General features: G+C 36.3%; 1 protein-coding gene across 4 annotated transcripts in view; it reads left to right on the top strand.

Annotated features, from left to right (window-relative positions):
• Positions 1-3188: 3188 nt before the first annotated feature.
• The window catches only part of NCKAP1 (NCK associated protein 1), a 151550-nt gene continuing 136044 nt past the window's right edge, over positions 3189-18694 (top strand). For 3 of the 4 annotated variants that reach the window (XM_037848917.1, XM_037848920.1, XM_037848918.1), the window contains exon 1: positions 3354-3461. In XM_037848917.1, coding sequence (XP_037704845.1) covers positions 3354-3461 — 108 coding nt within the window. Of the gene's footprint in view, positions 3462-18694 lie in introns of all 4 variants that reach the window. The other variant, XM_037848919.1, reaches the window with a different exon arrangement.

Below are 18694 nucleotides of genomic sequence, written 5' to 3'. Positions count from 1 at the left end.
AACTCTCAAAGCCAAGCTCAAATGTAAGTTACTTCAAAAGGTCTCTTAGAAACCTCAGGTTGAAACTGCTCTATCTAGTGGTTCTTCTCTCATATCCCTCTATCTCAGGCTGTCTTATACTAGACTTCTTTATACATACTTCCATACTCACCAGAATGTGAGTCAAAGGACACCAAATAAAAAAAACATATCTGGTTTCATACCTCCTTCTAGCATAGTACTTTGCAAATTTTAAGTACTTGATTGATTAACATATTATATAGAATTGAAAAATGTCCCTTAAATATCCATCCAGGATTGTTCCTATAAAGGACTGAATGTTTTATAATACATGTTAAAAACTGCAATAGATTTGTTTCTGAAATTTTACATGAGTAGAGTTTTATAATTGAATTGTAAAATATATTTGGTAACACATAATGTAATTCTATTACAAATTCTTCTATAAACGCTGCCACCTCAATTTTGTTAGAGTGGGTACCTTTGTACTTGCCTCAATAACAATCATTTTTCAAACACAGATGTATAATAAAGTCAGATATGTTGAGGTATAAATTTACATACAGTAAAATTCACCTTTTTTTAGGCATACCGGTCTATACTAGTTAACTCTAATGAACTTTCTGAGATTACTTCAAATATAGCTATCATTTACTTTCCACATCTCTCTGAAGACTTACAATAATTTTAATGATCTCTGAATATGATCTAGGGACAAAGAGCAGAAACCTTTTAACTGAAGCGAACTATCTGAAAATCTTTAGTACCAAAGGAACTGTGAAGGCTATGCTTTGCATAAGAGAAATAGAAGCTATAATGTTTTTTAAAGCTCAGTTTTTTAATTATTTGAAAGCTTTTTGCTTTTCCAGAAAACTATAGCAGGAAAAAAAAACACATCCACCCAAGAGCAATTTTTCGTAAATTTACTATGCTGATTCATGTGGTATGGCATTTTCAAAGACTGAAAAACCAAAAGGAAATATAAAATGACATATACTAATTACAATTGCCATAAAATCATATAAACATGGCAAAATATACGATTATAACCTTAGTACTGGCAGTGTACAAACATCAAAAGACTTGGATCTTAACAACAAAATGGTTTTTATGTTATGCAAAATGTAGAGAAATGCAAGAATTGTGAACACTTCATTTAGGTCTAATTTTACTCAAGTAAATATATTTAATAACACTCTATGGTCAATATTTCTAAAAATTAGTTATAATAAAAATTCAATAATGAGGCCAGTATCTACAGCATTCTCCCTCTTTTGGGTACTCTCAGAGTGATAAATAGCTACAAGTGCTCAGGTTCATATGGAACATAACAGTGGCTTTTCTTAAGGAATAAGAATTGTGTTCAAATTATATGTTGCCATTTTCTTTCTGCACAGCCACTTTTACAATATTAGAAAATGAGCTATATCTTTTATAGGTGGGGCTTTGTAATATGCCTTTAGAGAGCACACTGTTTCCCAAAAGTTCAGCCTTTTATGAAAGTTTTCCTATCTGCCTGGCACAAACTACTCAATGCAGACCCTCTTCCCAGGTCTGCTGTTACTATTCAAGACTGCTGGCTCTACTAAATTAAAAATTTAACTATTAGGTTGGAAAGTAACCAGAGAAATTAAATCCCCTAACATGTTAAGGACAGGAAACAGCTCAATAGGTGACTCCTCTGAGGTGTTTCTATTAAAAAAAAAAAAAAAAAGAGAGAGAGAGAGAAAGAGAAAGAAAAAAACAATAGAGGACGTTTTAGGTACAAAGATTTTTTCAAGATAATACATCTCTAAGTACAGTACAGAATTTCAAGCACAATGGCAGGTATTATATATTCTGTATTTGGTAGATGTAGGGCTCTTTTTAATGCCCCTTAAATCATCTCTTCAGTCCACTCTTTCTTGTTGGGATATTAAAATGAAGATTTTAATAGGAATAGTAGATACACTAGCTTTTAAAAATGTTTTAAAAGTTATTCGTTATAACAATTTCCTTTTCATAAGGTGTTTTATCAATTCAAGAATAGCTTATTTATTCATAGAATGTCTTTTATTAAAGGTGGCAGAACATTTTGTCATTGACTTAAAATTAATGAATATAATCTAGAAGACTAACACATTTGAAGGAAGGTTAAGGTCAAAAATATCAAAACGGTCTGAGTTCTCCTGGCTGGAATTCCTCATTCCAATCACTTACATAAGTCCATGATTTGTTCACTTTTGGAACCATATCTAATATGTTGACTGAGGGAGTAGCCTTGGAGTATGGCTGAGAAAAATGTTTCCAAAAACGGGTAAGATTTAAGCTAGAGGCCGGATAAAAATGGGAGCATTCCTTCATTCAATGAACAAGAATTTATTCTGTGCCTCCCACGTGCCAAGGCCTCTCTATTAGCTTCACCGGATGGGTGCTCCTTTTTGACAAATTCTAGATTCTAAATATCTCAGGAACTTGAGTTGCCCTCACTTCCGACTTCCTCCCGCATAAACTGGCTTAAGGCCGAGGAATAAGAAAGGGATGGTGAGGTTGGGAGAAGCAATGCCCGCCTCGCCGAGCACAACATCTGCTGTGTTCTGCGGGGAGCGTCTGTCAAGCAGTGGGAGGAAAGGCGCTTGGAGCCACCAGCCTACTCAGGAGAAACTCGCTTGAAAAATACATCACTCCCCACCCTCGGTGCTTCTGTTGGTTCCTTGGGCTGGAAGAGGGCGCGGGAGGACGCAACTTTTCTGCCGCTTGGGAACCTCGAACGAGAATGGTCTGGGGCGAGGTGGGACGCGTGGAGAAACGTGACGCCGCTTCGGTCCCCACTTTAGTACTCCATTCCCAGAAGTCAGGCACAGGAAGGGGTCCGGCTTGGGTCCCCGTCCGGAATCCGAGCGGCGGCGGAGACGTCGGGAGGGGCGGGCAAGTGCCCACTGGGCACAGTTCCCTGTACAGCCTCGTGGGGGCGCCGGCGCGCCGGATCAGGTGACCGAGCGCTGGTCTGGGGCTGCGGGAAGCGGCCTCGTTCTCAGCCGCCGGAGACGCCGCCGCCGCCGCCACACCTAGTGGAGGAGCCGAGGAAGGCGGCTCGGTGGGGGCTGGGGCGGAGAGCACCGGGGGGTGGGGACGGAAGGGCGACGGGCGGAAAGCCGAAGGCAGCCAGGACGCGGGCTGCTGCGGGAGAAGGGGCCCCAAGGCGTCAGTCGCGGCTCGCTCTGTCACCGGCGCGAGATTGGGGTGCGAGGGCCATGGGCGCGCTCCCCTGAGGCGGAGGCCGAGGGCGGGAGGGGAGGAGGCCGGAGAGAGGTTGCTGCGGAGGCCGCGGGCTGGTGACCGGGCGCGAGACGGCCGGCGGCGGCACCACCACCATGTCGCGCTCGGTGCTGCAGCCCAGTCAGCAGAAGCTGGCGGAGAAGCTCACCATCCTGAACGACCGGGGCGTCGGCATGCTCACTCGCCTCTACAACATCAAGAAGGTGCGCACGGGCCGGAGAGGCCGCGGCGGGCGGGTGGAGGAGGGGTGGCGGGCAGCGGAGGCCCGGGGGTTGGGGATTGGGGGGCGGCGGCGGGAGGCGCCTAGGGCAGAAATCACGGCATCGCGGTGTCAGGCCCGGCCGGGAGTCGCGGGTTTGCGCCGCGGCCTAATGCGGAGTCCCGGGCACCTTCCCGGTGGCTCACGGGCCCACCGGAGGCAGAGAGAAGCCATTTCCCGGTTCCCAGCAGCGGGATCCGGCGCAGCGATCGGAAACGCCTCTGCCGCCCCCTCCGCGCCTCCGCCCCTGCGACGGGGTCAACAGGAAAAGGAGCCCTGTGGGTGGGCGAGATTTTAGGGGGTATAGGGAAACTTGGGTGTTCCATAACCGACGCTGAATAGCGAAGCTGAATCGTAGGAATCTGGCGGAGATGGTAGCGCGAATGGGATTACATCCCATCTCTCAATGTTTTTTTGGTGTGTGGGAATGTGGGAAGGGAATGGCTAATCAGGATGAAACCCGCATCCTCTCCACTCTGCCGCTTGATTCTAGATTGCCAAGTAAAAACCTTTTGAGAGGGTGTTGACAATTTGGCATTATTTCATTTTTAAAGTGGAGAGGAGGGGGAAGTGAGGGTGGAACCAATTTTCTTCTGAAATACTTCTGGGCCGTGAGTCACTAGAACAGGAATAACAACCTTCTCTCCCTTCCCACTTTACTCCTCCTCATTTCAGTTTTCCCAACCCGGTTTGATAGTACTAAAACACTGTTACTTAAAGTTCAGTGTCAGTGCAAAATAAAAACTATAGATATGTTGCTATTACTGCTGATTTATAACATTCTGATAATTTGAGTAGCTATAGCGAATAGGGCCACCGAAACTCTTCACATGTCTTCAGCAGATTAAGGAATAGGAGGCGGCTGAGTTATAATTAAGACAAATAGATGTAAAGATAGAACAAAGATTACATTCAGTTATCTTAGGAAACCTTTTCTTTTTAAGAAATCCTTTTCTTTTGAGAAAAGGTTGGCAAGTTTTATTAAAGAATTTGGTAGAAAATTAGAGATTTCATGTACAGTTTAAATCTTCTTAGTTTCCTGTATTTCATGTCATATCTTCGTGATTAGTTTTGCTGGCTTTTTAATATATCAGGAATGTTCTGTTTTAGTTTAATCACAGCAATAGGGTTGTAATGCTTGCAAGTTAGGGCTGCTGCAGAAATATTATTTTGTTGAAAATTCTTATTGTGGAGTTCAAGTTAAAACTGATTTATTTCTACAGTTTGATGTAGACACCATAATTCTAAAGGGGAGGACTGCCTGGTTTATTAATGATAAATTGTAGATAAGGATAACTCTGCTCCTGCAGTTGCTCACATGGATGCAAGTATTAATTGACCCTAAGACCAATGCATTCTGGAGTACAATTGCACCATGCCTATGCAGTTTGTTACATTTTCTGTGGCAGGAGCTAAGTGTCACTACAAGAAAGCCCCCGTACATAATAAGATGCTTTGGTTATGGTTTATGTAGGTTAGAAATAATTTAGTTTTAGATAATATGACTTAAAGGTTGCATTGACCTGAACTTTTTGTGAGATTATGCTCCTTAACAAACCTGGAAATTGGTTCCTATATGAACTTTGTCCAAAAAGTTAACAAGTGAAACGTTACTGAAAGTTACTAGACCTGTGGTATTGTGGTTAAAGGAAATGGTTATGATGGTTTCTAGAAGAGGAAGTGAGAGTAACATCAAAAGTGATTTGGGTGTTTGGGCAAAATACCTTTTTGTAAGTGGCCATTAAACATTTTTACTCTATAAATGCAATCAAACTTTACATATTCCATCTACATAAATTAAGATTGGACTATATTCTAGGTATCTGAAATCCATTATAATTCCAGATGACAGTTCACTGCCTTTTTTCAAAAGCACTATTTTTTTTTCACTTCCTGTTTTGAGAAGCTTCAGGCTCTTGTATGGTTGAACTAGTAAAATTTAAAATGAGTTGAATGTGATCATTATTAGTATCTAAGTGTCAAATATTTCAGCACTTAACACATATTTATATTTGGGAAATGTTTTGACCACCCTGACTGATTGTGAGTTCCCTCACAGTGCCTCTGGGCAGGTACAGTGTTATTCATCTTTGAATTACTAGTATTTGGGGCCTTACCTGTACATGAGTCCTTCAGTGAGGCCTTGTTGAAATGAATGAGTACAACAAAAAAAATACCTTATTCTAGTTTTAACAATAATACTTTGTGGTTTGCTCTCCTTGTATAATTTTGCATACAAATGCATCAGATAGATTTTGAATCTTTCAGACTATTAGAGAAGCTAGAGCTTGGTAGAGAGTGAAATATGTGTTCAAAAATCTTGCCAAACAAGTGAATAAGACCTGTTCACCCTGTGTTTGTAAGATTCATGCTCTCTGCAATCTTAATGACATTATAAATCACAAAATCTTTTCTATCTCAAGTTTATTGTCCTGGAAAAAAACTACCTCATAATACAATGTCTGCAGATTAATTGTCATGCTTTCATTAATGTATTTATTCATTAGACTGTATATCAGATCTGATTATCCTTCTCTATTTCAATTGGAAATTGCTCTGCAAAGTATATTTAAGTGAGCATGTACAATGAAAAATACTAATTTCAGTGATCTAAATAGCTTTCTTCTTCCATAAGTAAATAACATGCTTTAATGTTGTAAGGGGAATATAACAAGTTCACTGAAAATAACTTAACGAAAATTTCACCAGTCCAAAACATTTTGAGATCTTAGTATGTACAAGTTATGGGGATTTTAAAGGAATATGTAGCCTGATTGGGGATGTGAGAACACATACAGAGGGATTTTAGAGAAGAGTCATGAAGGTGGTTGGCAGTGTTAATTTAAATTTATTTGTTCCTTAATTCCTAAAGTTTTTATTTTTATTAAAAATAAATGGCTTCTCCTTTTCCATACCTAATAATATTATTCATATAATGATTTTCAACTTTCTTCAGGCTACTTTTATATCTGTTTCTTGTGGTATGGCAGGCAGTTAAGAGCACTGGGCCAGAAGTTAGGAGACTTGCATTCCAGTCTTCATTCTGTCACTGAGAGTTCCTCAACATTGGGTGGGTGATTTGGCTTTCCTGAGCTTCACTTTGCCTCATCTATAAAATGGGGGAAAATTTAAACTGTAATAGGAGCACTGAAGTCTTCTAGCTCTGATTATTTTGTCTTTTCAAGCTCATTGTGAAGTGATAAAGTAGAAGTTACAGCTCATTTTAAACGGTAGATGGACTCAGTTTAATTTTCTGTAAAATTGATGTAATAACCTGCTTTTTTGCTGCCTTTGCAGTATTGTTCGTGAAGATAAAAGATGATATTAAATATGAAAATAGTTTAAAATTTTTATGATTGTAAGATAGTATTTATTTAGGTGTCTGGGTATCTTTTTTGGGCCAACATTTATTTCTCTGAAATTCTGCTGCTTGCTAAACTCCGAAATCCCAAAACAAAACATTTTGCTGAATTTAAAAACATTTCTTCTTTGTCATTTAGTCTTCCCTTTTTGCTGTCTCCTTTCTTTTCCTACAGCATCACCAGCATGAACTTTGTAATTCTGTACCAAAAAGGTCTCAGTCAATACTGATACCCAATTATTGCAAACTTTTTTTACTGGATTAATTTTGCAGGTTTCAATGCAAAAATGTTTTTAAAAAATTTATTTAGAGTAATGTTTTTCTTTCTTTCTTTCTTTCTTTTTTTTTTTTTTTTTACACAATTGTTTTCCCATGATTGGAGGCAAATTTCTTTCTTGAGGAAAAAATTAACAGCATTAGTAGTGTAAAATTGAAAGTCCTTAGCTAGGACTTGCTTATCTAGTGGAGAAGAAAGGATGTATGTCAAGGGAGCAGTGCAGGGTAAAGTGAGAAGAATCAGCTTTAGTTTTACCTTTCAGTATTGTGTTTCTCTCCATTTAGGGCATTATTTTCTATTGGTTATTCAGGAACCAGAAGCATGTTCCAAAGATCCAAATTGTGGCAAATTCTATGCTTAATATGCATTATTAGTGTAAGAATTTTTTTTTCTTTCTTCCAATGAGATTTCATTTTTTGGAACCTTAAATATGTTGAGAGGAAAACATCTCTTAATAAAACTGAGTTTAAATTATGTATGTATATATTATTTATTTAAACAAAGCCCGTTATATCTATTTGTAGATTTATTTTTCCAAGAAGCTGCTTTTTAAAAGTCTTTTGTAATTCTTTTTTATGCTGGATAGGCTGAGGAGATAAAGATTCACTGAAAGTCCCTTATAGAAAAAGTTTTTATTTTTTCAGTGGCAATGATGGATTATTATCATGTCTTTTTAACTTAAATACTACACTTTGATTGCAGAAGGAATACGTTTACTGTCGAAAACTGAAACATAAATGTGTGACTTCGACAGTAAAAATCTTTGTCCATCTCAGCCTTTAAAAGTAAGCTGTATATACTTTCACCCTTTTCTATGTGAATGAATGCTAACGTGTATGCATTATGATTATATTAGATTTGTTACAAAAATAATATTGGAGAAGCAGTATATGATGCAGTTTACATGTAAATGATGTTAGGGTCCTTAATCTGCTGCCTATATACTTATATTTTAAGAAAATTTAAAGCAATGGGTATATTTAATTAAGTATATCCAATACTTGAAAGATGAGCAGGCCTAGATAAAAATTTTTCAATGTTGAAAGTTCTTGTCTATACTGGTTAGGAAGATTGAAAATCTAATTCATGTTCTTATTTGATAATTTGCCAGCAATATTAAGGTTAAGCAAAATTTCTATAATAATTTTGGGCCAAGATTCAGGGGCTGTACATTTTACATGGTTCTAGAACTAAATAGGTTCATCTCTTAAAACCTTTTTAGACCAATTGTTCAAAAATAATAATGCATAATAGAAGTAATGCTAGCTGCTATTTATTGAACACTTGACTGTATGCCAAATGCTTTGAATTATTTTATTTATCTTTAGGCCAACTCTGTGATATAGGTACCTGTTTTACAGATAAAGAATTGTATTTTGAAGAGGTTAAGTAGTTTTAATTTGCCCAAGCTCACAGAAAAATAAGAACCTGGATTGGCACCTTCCTTTCCTGACTCTTAAACCTAAACTCTTAATTTAGTTATTTTCAGAAGTGGATTAACAGTCTTCAGTGAAATTTTTTTGTGGTAGACAATTCTTCCAAAACCTGCCTGTGGAAAGATAATAATCTTCAAAAATATAATTTTGAACGTGTGGTAACCCTAAATAAATACGCAATTATAGTACAGAAAGAATTTTCCTCTGTACTACAGACTACTTTTGTATGAAATTTATATGGATTTACACGAAAAAACTATTCAGATTATGTTATCAGTGTACAGGACTGTTTAATAATGGAGACTTCTGATTTAGTTTTGTAATATAGTAAAATGAGAAATAGTTCAGATTTATGAGATTTAAAATTTCAATGTCTTCTAACTTTCATGGGGAAATATATTTTGTATTTACTTTTTTTTTTAAATTTAATTTTATTGAGATTGTTCACAAATCATACAATCATCCAAAGATCCAAAGTACACAATCATTTGCCCACAGTACCATCACATAGCTGTGCATCCATCACAATTAATTTTTTTTCAATTTTTAGAACATTTTCATTATTCCAGAAAAGAAATAAAGACAGAAGAGAAAACTCAAATCCTCCCATACCCCTAACCACATCCCCTCCATTATTGACTCATAGAATTGGTATAGTACATTTGTTACTGTTGTTGAAAGAATGTTAAAATACTACTAACTGTAGTACATAGTTTGCAATAGGTATATTTTTTCCCTATGTACCCCTCTATTACTAATTTCTCGTTATAGTGTCATACATTTGTTCTAGTTCATGAAAGGGATTTCTCATATTTGTATGGTTAATCACAGACATTGTCCACCACAAGATACACTGTTTTATACATTCCCATCTTTTCACCTCCAACTTTCCTTCTGGTGACATACATAACTCTAAGCTTTCCCTTTCCACCACGTTCACACACCATTAAGCACTGTCAGTTATTCTCACAATAACGTGTTACCATCACCTCTTTCCATTTCCAAACACTTAACGCTCAACCTAGTTAAACATTCTGTTCATAATAAGCAACTGTTCCCCATTCTTTAGCCTCTTCCTATATCCTGGTAACTTATATTTCATGTCTATGAGTTTACATATTATAATTAGTTCATATCAGTGAGACCATATGATATTTGTCCTTATATGTCTGACTTGTTTCACTCAATATAGTGCCCTCAAGGTTTCTTCATCAACCCATTTTTTTTTTTTTTAGACAGTTTTGTTCACCCACCATACATTCCATCCTAAGTAAACAATTGATGGTCCCATGTATAGTCACATATTTATGTATTTACCACCATCACCACTATCTATATAAGGACATCTCCATTTCTTCCACAAAGAAGGAGGAAGAGTCAAAGAAGTTAGAGAGACAAAAGAAAGAAAAAAAATGACAGATGAAAAGCAACAAAAGCAAAGATAGAATTAAACTAAAGTACAATAGAAGAGTCAGACAACATTACCAATGCCAAGAGTCCCATATCCCTTCCTTATTTCCCCCTCTTATAGGCAGTTAGCATTGGCATATTGCTTTTGTTGCATTAAAGGAAGCATAATACAGTGTTTCGGTTAACTATATTTCTAGTTTGCTTTGATTATATTTTTTTCCCAGTACCACCCCATTTTTAAGCCCTTGTAGGGTTGACATTCATTTGTTCTCCCTCATCTAAAAACATGTTTGTACATTTTATCACAATTGTTGAGCTCTCTAGGTTTCACTGATTTATACAGTCCCAGTCTTTATCTTTCCTTCTGGTGTCCCACATGCTCCTGACCTTCCTCTTTCAACCATACTCACAGTGATCTTTGTTCAGTGTACTTAAATTGTTGTGCCACTATCACCCAAAACTGTTCCAATCCTCTCACTCCTGTCTTTTCCTATCTGTCTGTAGCAGTCCCTTTAGTATTTCCTGTAAAGCAGGTATCTTGTTCACAAACTCTCTCATTGTCTGTCAGAGAATATTTTAAACTCTCCCTCATATTTGAGGACAGTTTTGCCGAATATAAGATTCTTGGTTGGTGGTTTTTCTCTTTCAGTATCTTAAATGTATCACACCACTTCCTTTTTGCCTCCATGGTTTCTGTGAGAAATCCGCCCATAGTCTTATCAAGCTTCCTTTGTACGTGATGAATCACTTTTCTCTTGCAGTTTCAGGATTCCCTCTTTGTCTTTGTCATTTGATAATCTGATTATTAAGTGTCTTGGTGTAGGTCTATTCAGATCTATTCTGTTTGGGGTACACTGCGCTTCTTGGATCTGTAATTTTGTGTCTTCCATAAGAGATGGGAAATTTTCATTGATTATTTTCTCTATTATTGCTTCTGCCCCTTTTCCCTTCTCTTCTCTTTCTGGGACACCCATGACATGTACATTCATGCACTTCATCTTGTCATTCAGTTTCCTGAGACTTTGCTCGTATTTTTCCATTCTTTTCCCTATCTGTTCTTTTGCGTGTAGGATTTCAGGTGTCTTGTTCTCCAGTTCCTGAGTGGTTTCTTCTGCCTCTTGAGATCTGCTCTTGTATGTCTCCGTTGTGTCTTTCATCTCTTGTGTTGTGCCTTTCATTTCCATAGATTTTGCCAGTTGTTTTTTCAAACTTTCAATTTCTACCTTATATTTGCCCAGTGTTTCTTTTACAGCCTTCGTCTCTTTTTGCCATATCTTCCCTGATCTCGTTGATTTGGTTTTTGATTTGATTTAGCATATTTCTTTGAAAATCTTTAATTGATTGTTTCATTAAAGTGAAACAGTAACTCAACTGTATCTCAATTGTGGTGTAAGTTTGTTCCCTTGATTGGGCCATATCTTCGTTTTTCCTTGTGTAATTTGTAGTTTTCTGTTGTCTAGGCATCTGGTTTCCTTGGTTACCCCAATCAGATTTTCCCAGACCAGAACGGGTTCAGGTCTCAGAATGGGGCTATATTCAGTTTCAAGTGTCCCAGAGGGTATATTGGCAGACTTTCCTGTGAGGCCTCTAGCCACTGTGCTTTTCCTAATGCGCCCAGAAGGTGGCACCTGTCAGCCTGTTGCTCATGATTGGTGTAAGGAGGTGTAGCCCCTTTAGTTCTCAGTTTTGGTGTTTCTAGTTTGATTGTTTCCTCCCAGGCCTTGGGGTCTGAGTTCTGAAGGGAAGGCCAGCCCTAGAGCTGGGCCCCACCTCTGTCCTCTTAGGGAAGATACACCCCCTAGGGAGTTATCTTATGCATTTGAATTGCTCCTTTTTCTCTCTGACTCTTTATCTCCACTCCTGTCTAAGTCAGAGTGCTGTGAAATGAAAATGGCTGAGGCTGTCTCCACCGATCCACTCAGGTTGAGAGAGAGAAAAAGGGAAAAAAAGCCCCCTTTCAGAGCCAGTCCACAGCCCTCCAGTTTTGCCCATTGGTCAGAGAGAGCACCCGGTCTTCTGGGCTCCCTTTCCTGGGGCACAGGCATTTTCTGGCTCTTTAAGGTCAGTTGTCACCAAAAGCCTCTGTCTGCTTGTTAGGGGTTTGTCTATGTTTGTAGCTTGTGTTCAGCAGTTCACATTTGTTAATTAAAACCCCAGTTGGAGCTGGACTGAGCTATATTTGCTTGGTCCAGGACTGCTGGTTTCTCCTACAGTGAGGTCTTGCGGCTCAGCCTGTGGGGGGAGGGGGCTCCTGGTGACCCGCAGTTTTTACCTACAGATTTTATGCTGTGATCTCAGCCATTCCACCCAATCCAGGTTGGTGTATGATGTGTGGACAGTCACGGTTGCTCCCATCAGTTATTCCAGATTATTTATTAGTTGTTCCTGATTGTTTATTAGTTGATCCAGGGAACTAACTAAATTCCACTCCTCTCAATGCCACCATCTTGCCCCTCCCTCTCTGTGTTTACTTTTAATGTTAAGTGTGTTTTTCCTTTGTGATTATATTTAAAATTTAGGCCTTGAGACATTAACAATTAAAAGTTAAAAGGGCTAACTACACAAGTAATATACTAAAGAAAACAGGAAATTTTGCTGAACCTGGGGGAAGGACTATGTATAAAGTAGAAAGGTAGGTGTGAACTAAAAGAAACAGTGACATAACATTCATCTTCCTTAATTTTAAGGGCATGAGCAATCACTTCCTCACTTGATATTTTGTGATTTTTTTTTTTTTGAGGAAATGTTGAAATTTCAGATACTCTTTTTCATTTTATATTTTCATTTTTAGTCAAATTTTTATGTTGAGAAACCCTGTAACATGAAATATAAAAATGCAATTAAGAGAGCTTGACCAGTAAGTTTCTTTCTTTCTTTTTCTGTCTTGGACTTTACTACTAGTTTTGTTTCCTATTTTTAATATTGCAATTATTAGTAAATATAGTAGAATTTTAATTTTGATCCTTTTAATTAGGAATTTGTAATACTTTAATTTAATTTTGGCAATTATTTCCTTTATCCCGACAGTGATGAGAAAATCTAGTTAAATAATCCTTCAGGGAATAGTGTACTGAAGTGTTTTACTTAAGTATTTTAGCAAACTTTATAAGCTCTTGAATTGTTAGTTTATAGCTAGTAAGTTGTACATGTGTCAATTTCAAAGGAATGTTGTTTTAGGTAATAGAATTTGTACCAGAAAATACTTTCTTATTGCTTGGTTGATTATTTTAGGTACTTGACAGCAATAAAACTGCATCTTTACAAATATTTTATGTCATATAGGCTATCCTTTCAGTTAGTCCCAAATATTGAGGCTTTCCTTTTTATTCATTCATTTACTCTTCATTTATTGAATGCCTTCCTGGGCATTGGGAAACAGAGGCAAATTAAGATGAACTCTTCAGTGTCAAGAAATTCATAGCCTAGTGGGGAGAGAGATGTATAGATAGTTGATTACAATGCACTGTGTGAGTGGGGTTATGAGAATCTTGAGAAGGGGGTTAACGATTTGAGTCTGGGAGAGAGAGAAGAGATAGTGATGTTTATGCTTGATTTTAAAATATGAATAGGAGCTTCAGCCAGGAAGTGACAAGGAGTAGCCACTCATTTCAGAATCTAGAATTTTTGTTCGGTAGAATTTATAAAGATACAAAAGAATATTTAAAGATATAAAATACCCTAGTAATATCCTTTTGCTGGCATACGTCTTCTAAGTTTTCTATCATTTTCTATCCCATAAATGCAGTGTATTTTGTGGGTTGACAGAGCTAGGTTGTAAATAAATCTCTGATACTTTTTTTTTTTGGTTTGAACAAATTAACCTTTTTGTGCTGTAGGTTCTTTATTTGTAAGATGAGATCAGTGGTTCTTAGCCAGAGATACACAATGGAATCATTTTGGAAGGTTTTGAAAAATATGCATATCTGAATCCTGACTCAAACCTGCTTAATCAGAAAAAAAACCCTAAAATGGTTCTGAATTTAAGAACTACTAAAATGAGTAAAATGTAAGTCCTTAATATCTCTGATTTCTTTCTCTGGTAATTATTCACTCTAATGATTTAATTTTATTCTCAGGATTACAACTAAATTTCTGGAAGCCTGCAGAGCTCTTTACTAGCAAAATCAGCTACATGGAACTAGTACTTATTGTGCTCAGCTCCTCTTGTGTTCCAGCTTACATTTTTTTGGTTTTCTAAGCCGTAATAGTCTTACTGATTCTGTTCCTTGCACTCTGAAATAGCTAATTCCAGTTCTTCCATATTTGTGGAATACTCTTTAATCAGTTTCATAAAGTTGATGATTAATTCATGTAAAGTGCTAGTACAGTGCCTGACACAAGGGCAAGAGGCAAATAAATGTTGATTATTGTTATTAGTTCTCTTTTTAGGGCTTGGAACACAGTGGACGCTTACTACTTGTTCACATGCACCCCAACCTCCGTTAAATCAAGTTCAAGGAAACATTTCTTAACTGTTCATATCTGATATTATAGTATGATAATCTACTTACTGCCAACACAAAATAAAATTTTTTTTTTAAATTTCGGAAGTATGTTCTGAAGCTGTCCTTTAAAGGGCAACTTCTTTAGAACAGCAAAATGTGACAGTGTATGATACTTCTTAAAAACAACTATAGCAGAATACCTTTCTTTCATAAAACTGAGATTTTCCTGTATATTGTTAGCTGAAAAATGTTTAACAGCAACAGTAATACAGACATCTTCCTGAGGATTGAATTGTAATTAGCAGCTCATTTCAATCAGTAGGTTTTTTTAAAAATTCGTTGCGTATATGTATGTATTTATTTATTTAAACCTTTTATTTTGAAATACTCTGAAATTTACTTGAGTTCCAAAAATAATACAAACTAATATGGAGAACTCTAACATACCCCTGCCCCCCCACCCCGATACCCAGATCCACCAAATTTTAATATTTTGCCACATTTGTTGTATTATTCTATCTGTCCATCTGTCTGTCTGTCCTTTCTTCCTTCTATTTATCAATCTGTTTTCTAACACTGGAGTGTAGGTTGCATACATCATGCTTCTTGAATACTTAATACTGCCATGTACATTTCCTAAGAACAAGGATGGTCACTTATGTAACCACCTTAAATGCAGTTGTTAAGTTCAAAATATTTAACATTGATATAAAGCTTACAGCCTATGTTCCAATTTTTTCATGTCCCAATAACGTCCTTTTGATCTTTTCCTCCTTTTTTGCTTGATCCCATCACGCATGTATTGCATTTAATTGTCATTGTCTCTTTAGTTTCTCTCTCTCTCTCTTTTTTTAATTGTGGGAAAATAGATACAACATAAACTCTTCTGTATCAACCTATCAGCCACTCCTAAGCATGCCTTAGAATGGGATTGATCACATTTACAGTATGTATTACAGTACCCTTACCACCTTCCATTAGGAGAACTTTACTATTTTCCCAAAAAGAAACCCTACACCCATTACACATTAACTCCTCATTCCCCATATTTGTTGCCCCTGGCAACCTGTACTCTAATTTTTATTTCTTTGAATTTGCGTAGTCTCTCATATTTTCTTTGTAGTTACCATGAGGCTTAACCCTAATGTTTTAAATCTGCAACGATCTCATTTGCTTTGCTGCTAACCCAGTTTCAGTGATACACACAAACTATGTTCCTGTAAGTAATGCGTTCCTAATATCACTTAATATATATTGTATCCCAAGATAAATGGTCAGTTTCTTACATTATCTTCACTTAGTTGCACAATCATCTTCACTCTGAACTTAAAACAATTATCGTAACGTAATACATCTCAGAGCTCTTACCAGCTGCTAATTATTCATCCTTAGTATTAGTGTAGAGTTGGTAAGATATTCCTATTACATATAGTCATTAATACCTAATGGGCAGTTTTTCCATACCACTCTATTGTTAATCCTCTGCACCAGTGTCATACCTTATATCATGCTAATGCTTATTTAGGTTTGTGGTGCTCCTCTGTGGGTTACATGACTTTTAACAACCATTTACCACCATGTTTGCTTCAACGTGTCACTGATACTTATGAACCCATTAACGAACAGTAGTCACACCTGAGCATTCCCATACCATTACTATCACTCTCGTTATCGTATTTGTACATATTAGATTATCGTTCCCCCTTCACTAGCTTCTGACTATCTCTAGATCTCTATATTCTACATTATCAGACACTTATTTTACATTTTTCACAGAGTTCACATTAGTGGTAACACACAGTATCTCTCCTTTTGTGTCTGGCTTATTTCACTCAGCATTATGTCTTCAAGGTTCATCCATGTTGTCATATGTTTCATTACCTTGTTCCTTTTTAGGGGCAGTGATAATTTAAAGCAGATAAGTTGGCAAAAATATAGGTGATACACAGAAGAAAAAAATACTGGATAATTAACCACTAATACTAGAATTTGGGACTTGATTTTGCTCTTGATAGATTTTTAAGTATTTACTGAAATTTGTCTCGCTGTTTTGTTTTCATTGTTTATTTTTAAAATGAGAAGGTAAAAGAATGATCGGTAAGTTGCTTTTACAGTCCATAAACTCAATTTGTTGAAGACTCCCAGGAAGAATCTTGGTCCCTTTATGCCTTGAATTTGCAAAACCTGCTTTAGAAACTATGGTGTTTCTTGGTTGAGTCAAAATTAAATTTCTCTTTCTAGCAAAAATTGGTCACATTTTGTATTTTTCTCCTCTTTCCTGATTGGATTAGGTTGGGCTGGTTTCTTCCCCGTACCCTCTCAAACAGCATTCTTGTTCTGACCTCTGAGATTTTGTTCATGCTTTAAAAAAATATATTAATTTATTGTATTAAAAAATATTTTCCCTCTTTCAGTATTTTGGCAAGGAATGTGTTTTATTGCTGAGTTAGACTAGGACTTCAAAAATAAAACTGATCAAACTCATCAGATTTTTACATTGCTAGTAAGTTACTTATGAACGTTTATTATGAGCAGCTAAGGCATTGAAAGAATGGAGCATGTTTTATAGATTTTTTTTTTTTTTGGAGCATTTATTTTTAGGTTGGCCTTTCTAGTGTGCTGTAATCACTAGATTCTAAAATTTATGAATGAATGAATTTAATATTTGGATCCTGCTACTTAATAATCAGTTACAAGATCTTGAACAAGTCAATTCATCTCTCTGAAGTTCCTCTTTGACAATTTAGATAGTTTCTGTAGCAGAATTCTGGAAGAGGATCAAGTAAGAGAATGTATATTGTTTTTCACACAGCAGGTGTCCAGTAAATGTTCTTTTCATTCTTTTTTTGTGCGTGTCTTGATTGTTTTCTTGTTCCTTGATTGTTGCTTAATCTCTTATGAATAGATCTAGGAATCTTTCTATCTATATTTGATATTTTTAGCAACTTATTAAATTCTTGAAAAAAATAAGTAACATTAACCAGAAAACGTTAAATTTTGAATGCAGTCTATATTCTGATAGCCTGAGAGTGAGGAAGGGACTTGGAAAGGGCTTTGGTGGTTGTGTGGCAGAAAGATGTGTTTTAAAGTCATGCTTTAAAATCATATAAAATCTGGTCTTGATATTTCTAATCAAAGACATTTATTATATGGCCTAAATAAAATATGTTGTGGTTTTCTGAAACATCTTTGTTCTTTGTTGTTTTTTTTTTTGTTTGTTTGTTTTTGTTTTTGTAATAAACATCAGATTTGTGTTTTGTGAGGAAAAGAACTTGAAAATCTTGAATTGGCAATTAATACTGACCTAGAATTGGTGTTATATGGTAAACCTTATTTTGTTAATTGGGAAATCATTCTAGATATCCACTTGTATTGAAAAGTTTTATTTAAGAAAAGGTAATTATTTGGCACTTAATTAAGTAAGAACTTATGTGCCAGGCACTGGAATACATATTTTATGTGCTTTTTTTCTTTTAAATATTTTAGCATAGACTATGAAGGGAAATTTACCTTATTTATGGATTAGAGAATGGAGGGTCAGTAAGTCACTTACCCAGGGTCACATAGGCTGCCATCCTCTTGACTGAAGAGACTGGGTTCTTATTGAAGTATTTCCTTTAAGACTAGTATAAGTTTATCTGCCACATTAAAGAATCCTAACCTTTGTTGAATTTAAAGATTATAATTAGGATATTCATGTAGAATAAAGTTCTACTCCCCTTAAGTATATAAATATTTAAATTTGCTTTAAATCTTCTGGAATTTTAAATTATAATATTTTATGCACTTTGCAAGCATAACTAAGTCAAGAAAGAGTAAAAAAATTAAGGTATTTACAGGAGGTGGTTTTTTTTTTTTTTTTTGTTATGTTGATGCAGCTTCATTTCTATCTTATAAAATAGCTCTTTCAGCCAATTTGGTGGGGAAAAAAAAAGTTCTTTTTGTAAGGGCTAGAAAATTTAGAGGTTTAGAATTATTTTTGCCCTATAGGTTTAGAAGTGTTTCTGCCCTTTACTCACCTTTTCTGTCTTCCTTCCTCTCTCCCTCCCTCCCTTGACAGAGTGGGGTAGAAATGTTCAAAAGTTTTATTTAATTGAATTGGTAATTTGTTAAACCTTTTGATTCAGTCTTTGTGGTAAATCTTTCTAAAATTCATTAGCCTAAAATGGACTGATGACTAAGTATTGTGTATATAATTTTCTTAAATTTGGTACTTCAAGGAATGATAACTTTGAGTAAAAGATTAAT

Source organism: Choloepus didactylus, chromosome 9, assembly GCF_015220235.1.
Source record: "Choloepus didactylus isolate mChoDid1 chromosome 9, mChoDid1.pri, whole genome shotgun sequence".
Classification (NCBI taxonomy): Eukaryota; Metazoa; Chordata; class Mammalia; order Pilosa; family Megalonychidae; genus Choloepus; species Choloepus didactylus.
This window is presented reverse-complemented; position numbering and strand designations above follow the sequence as displayed.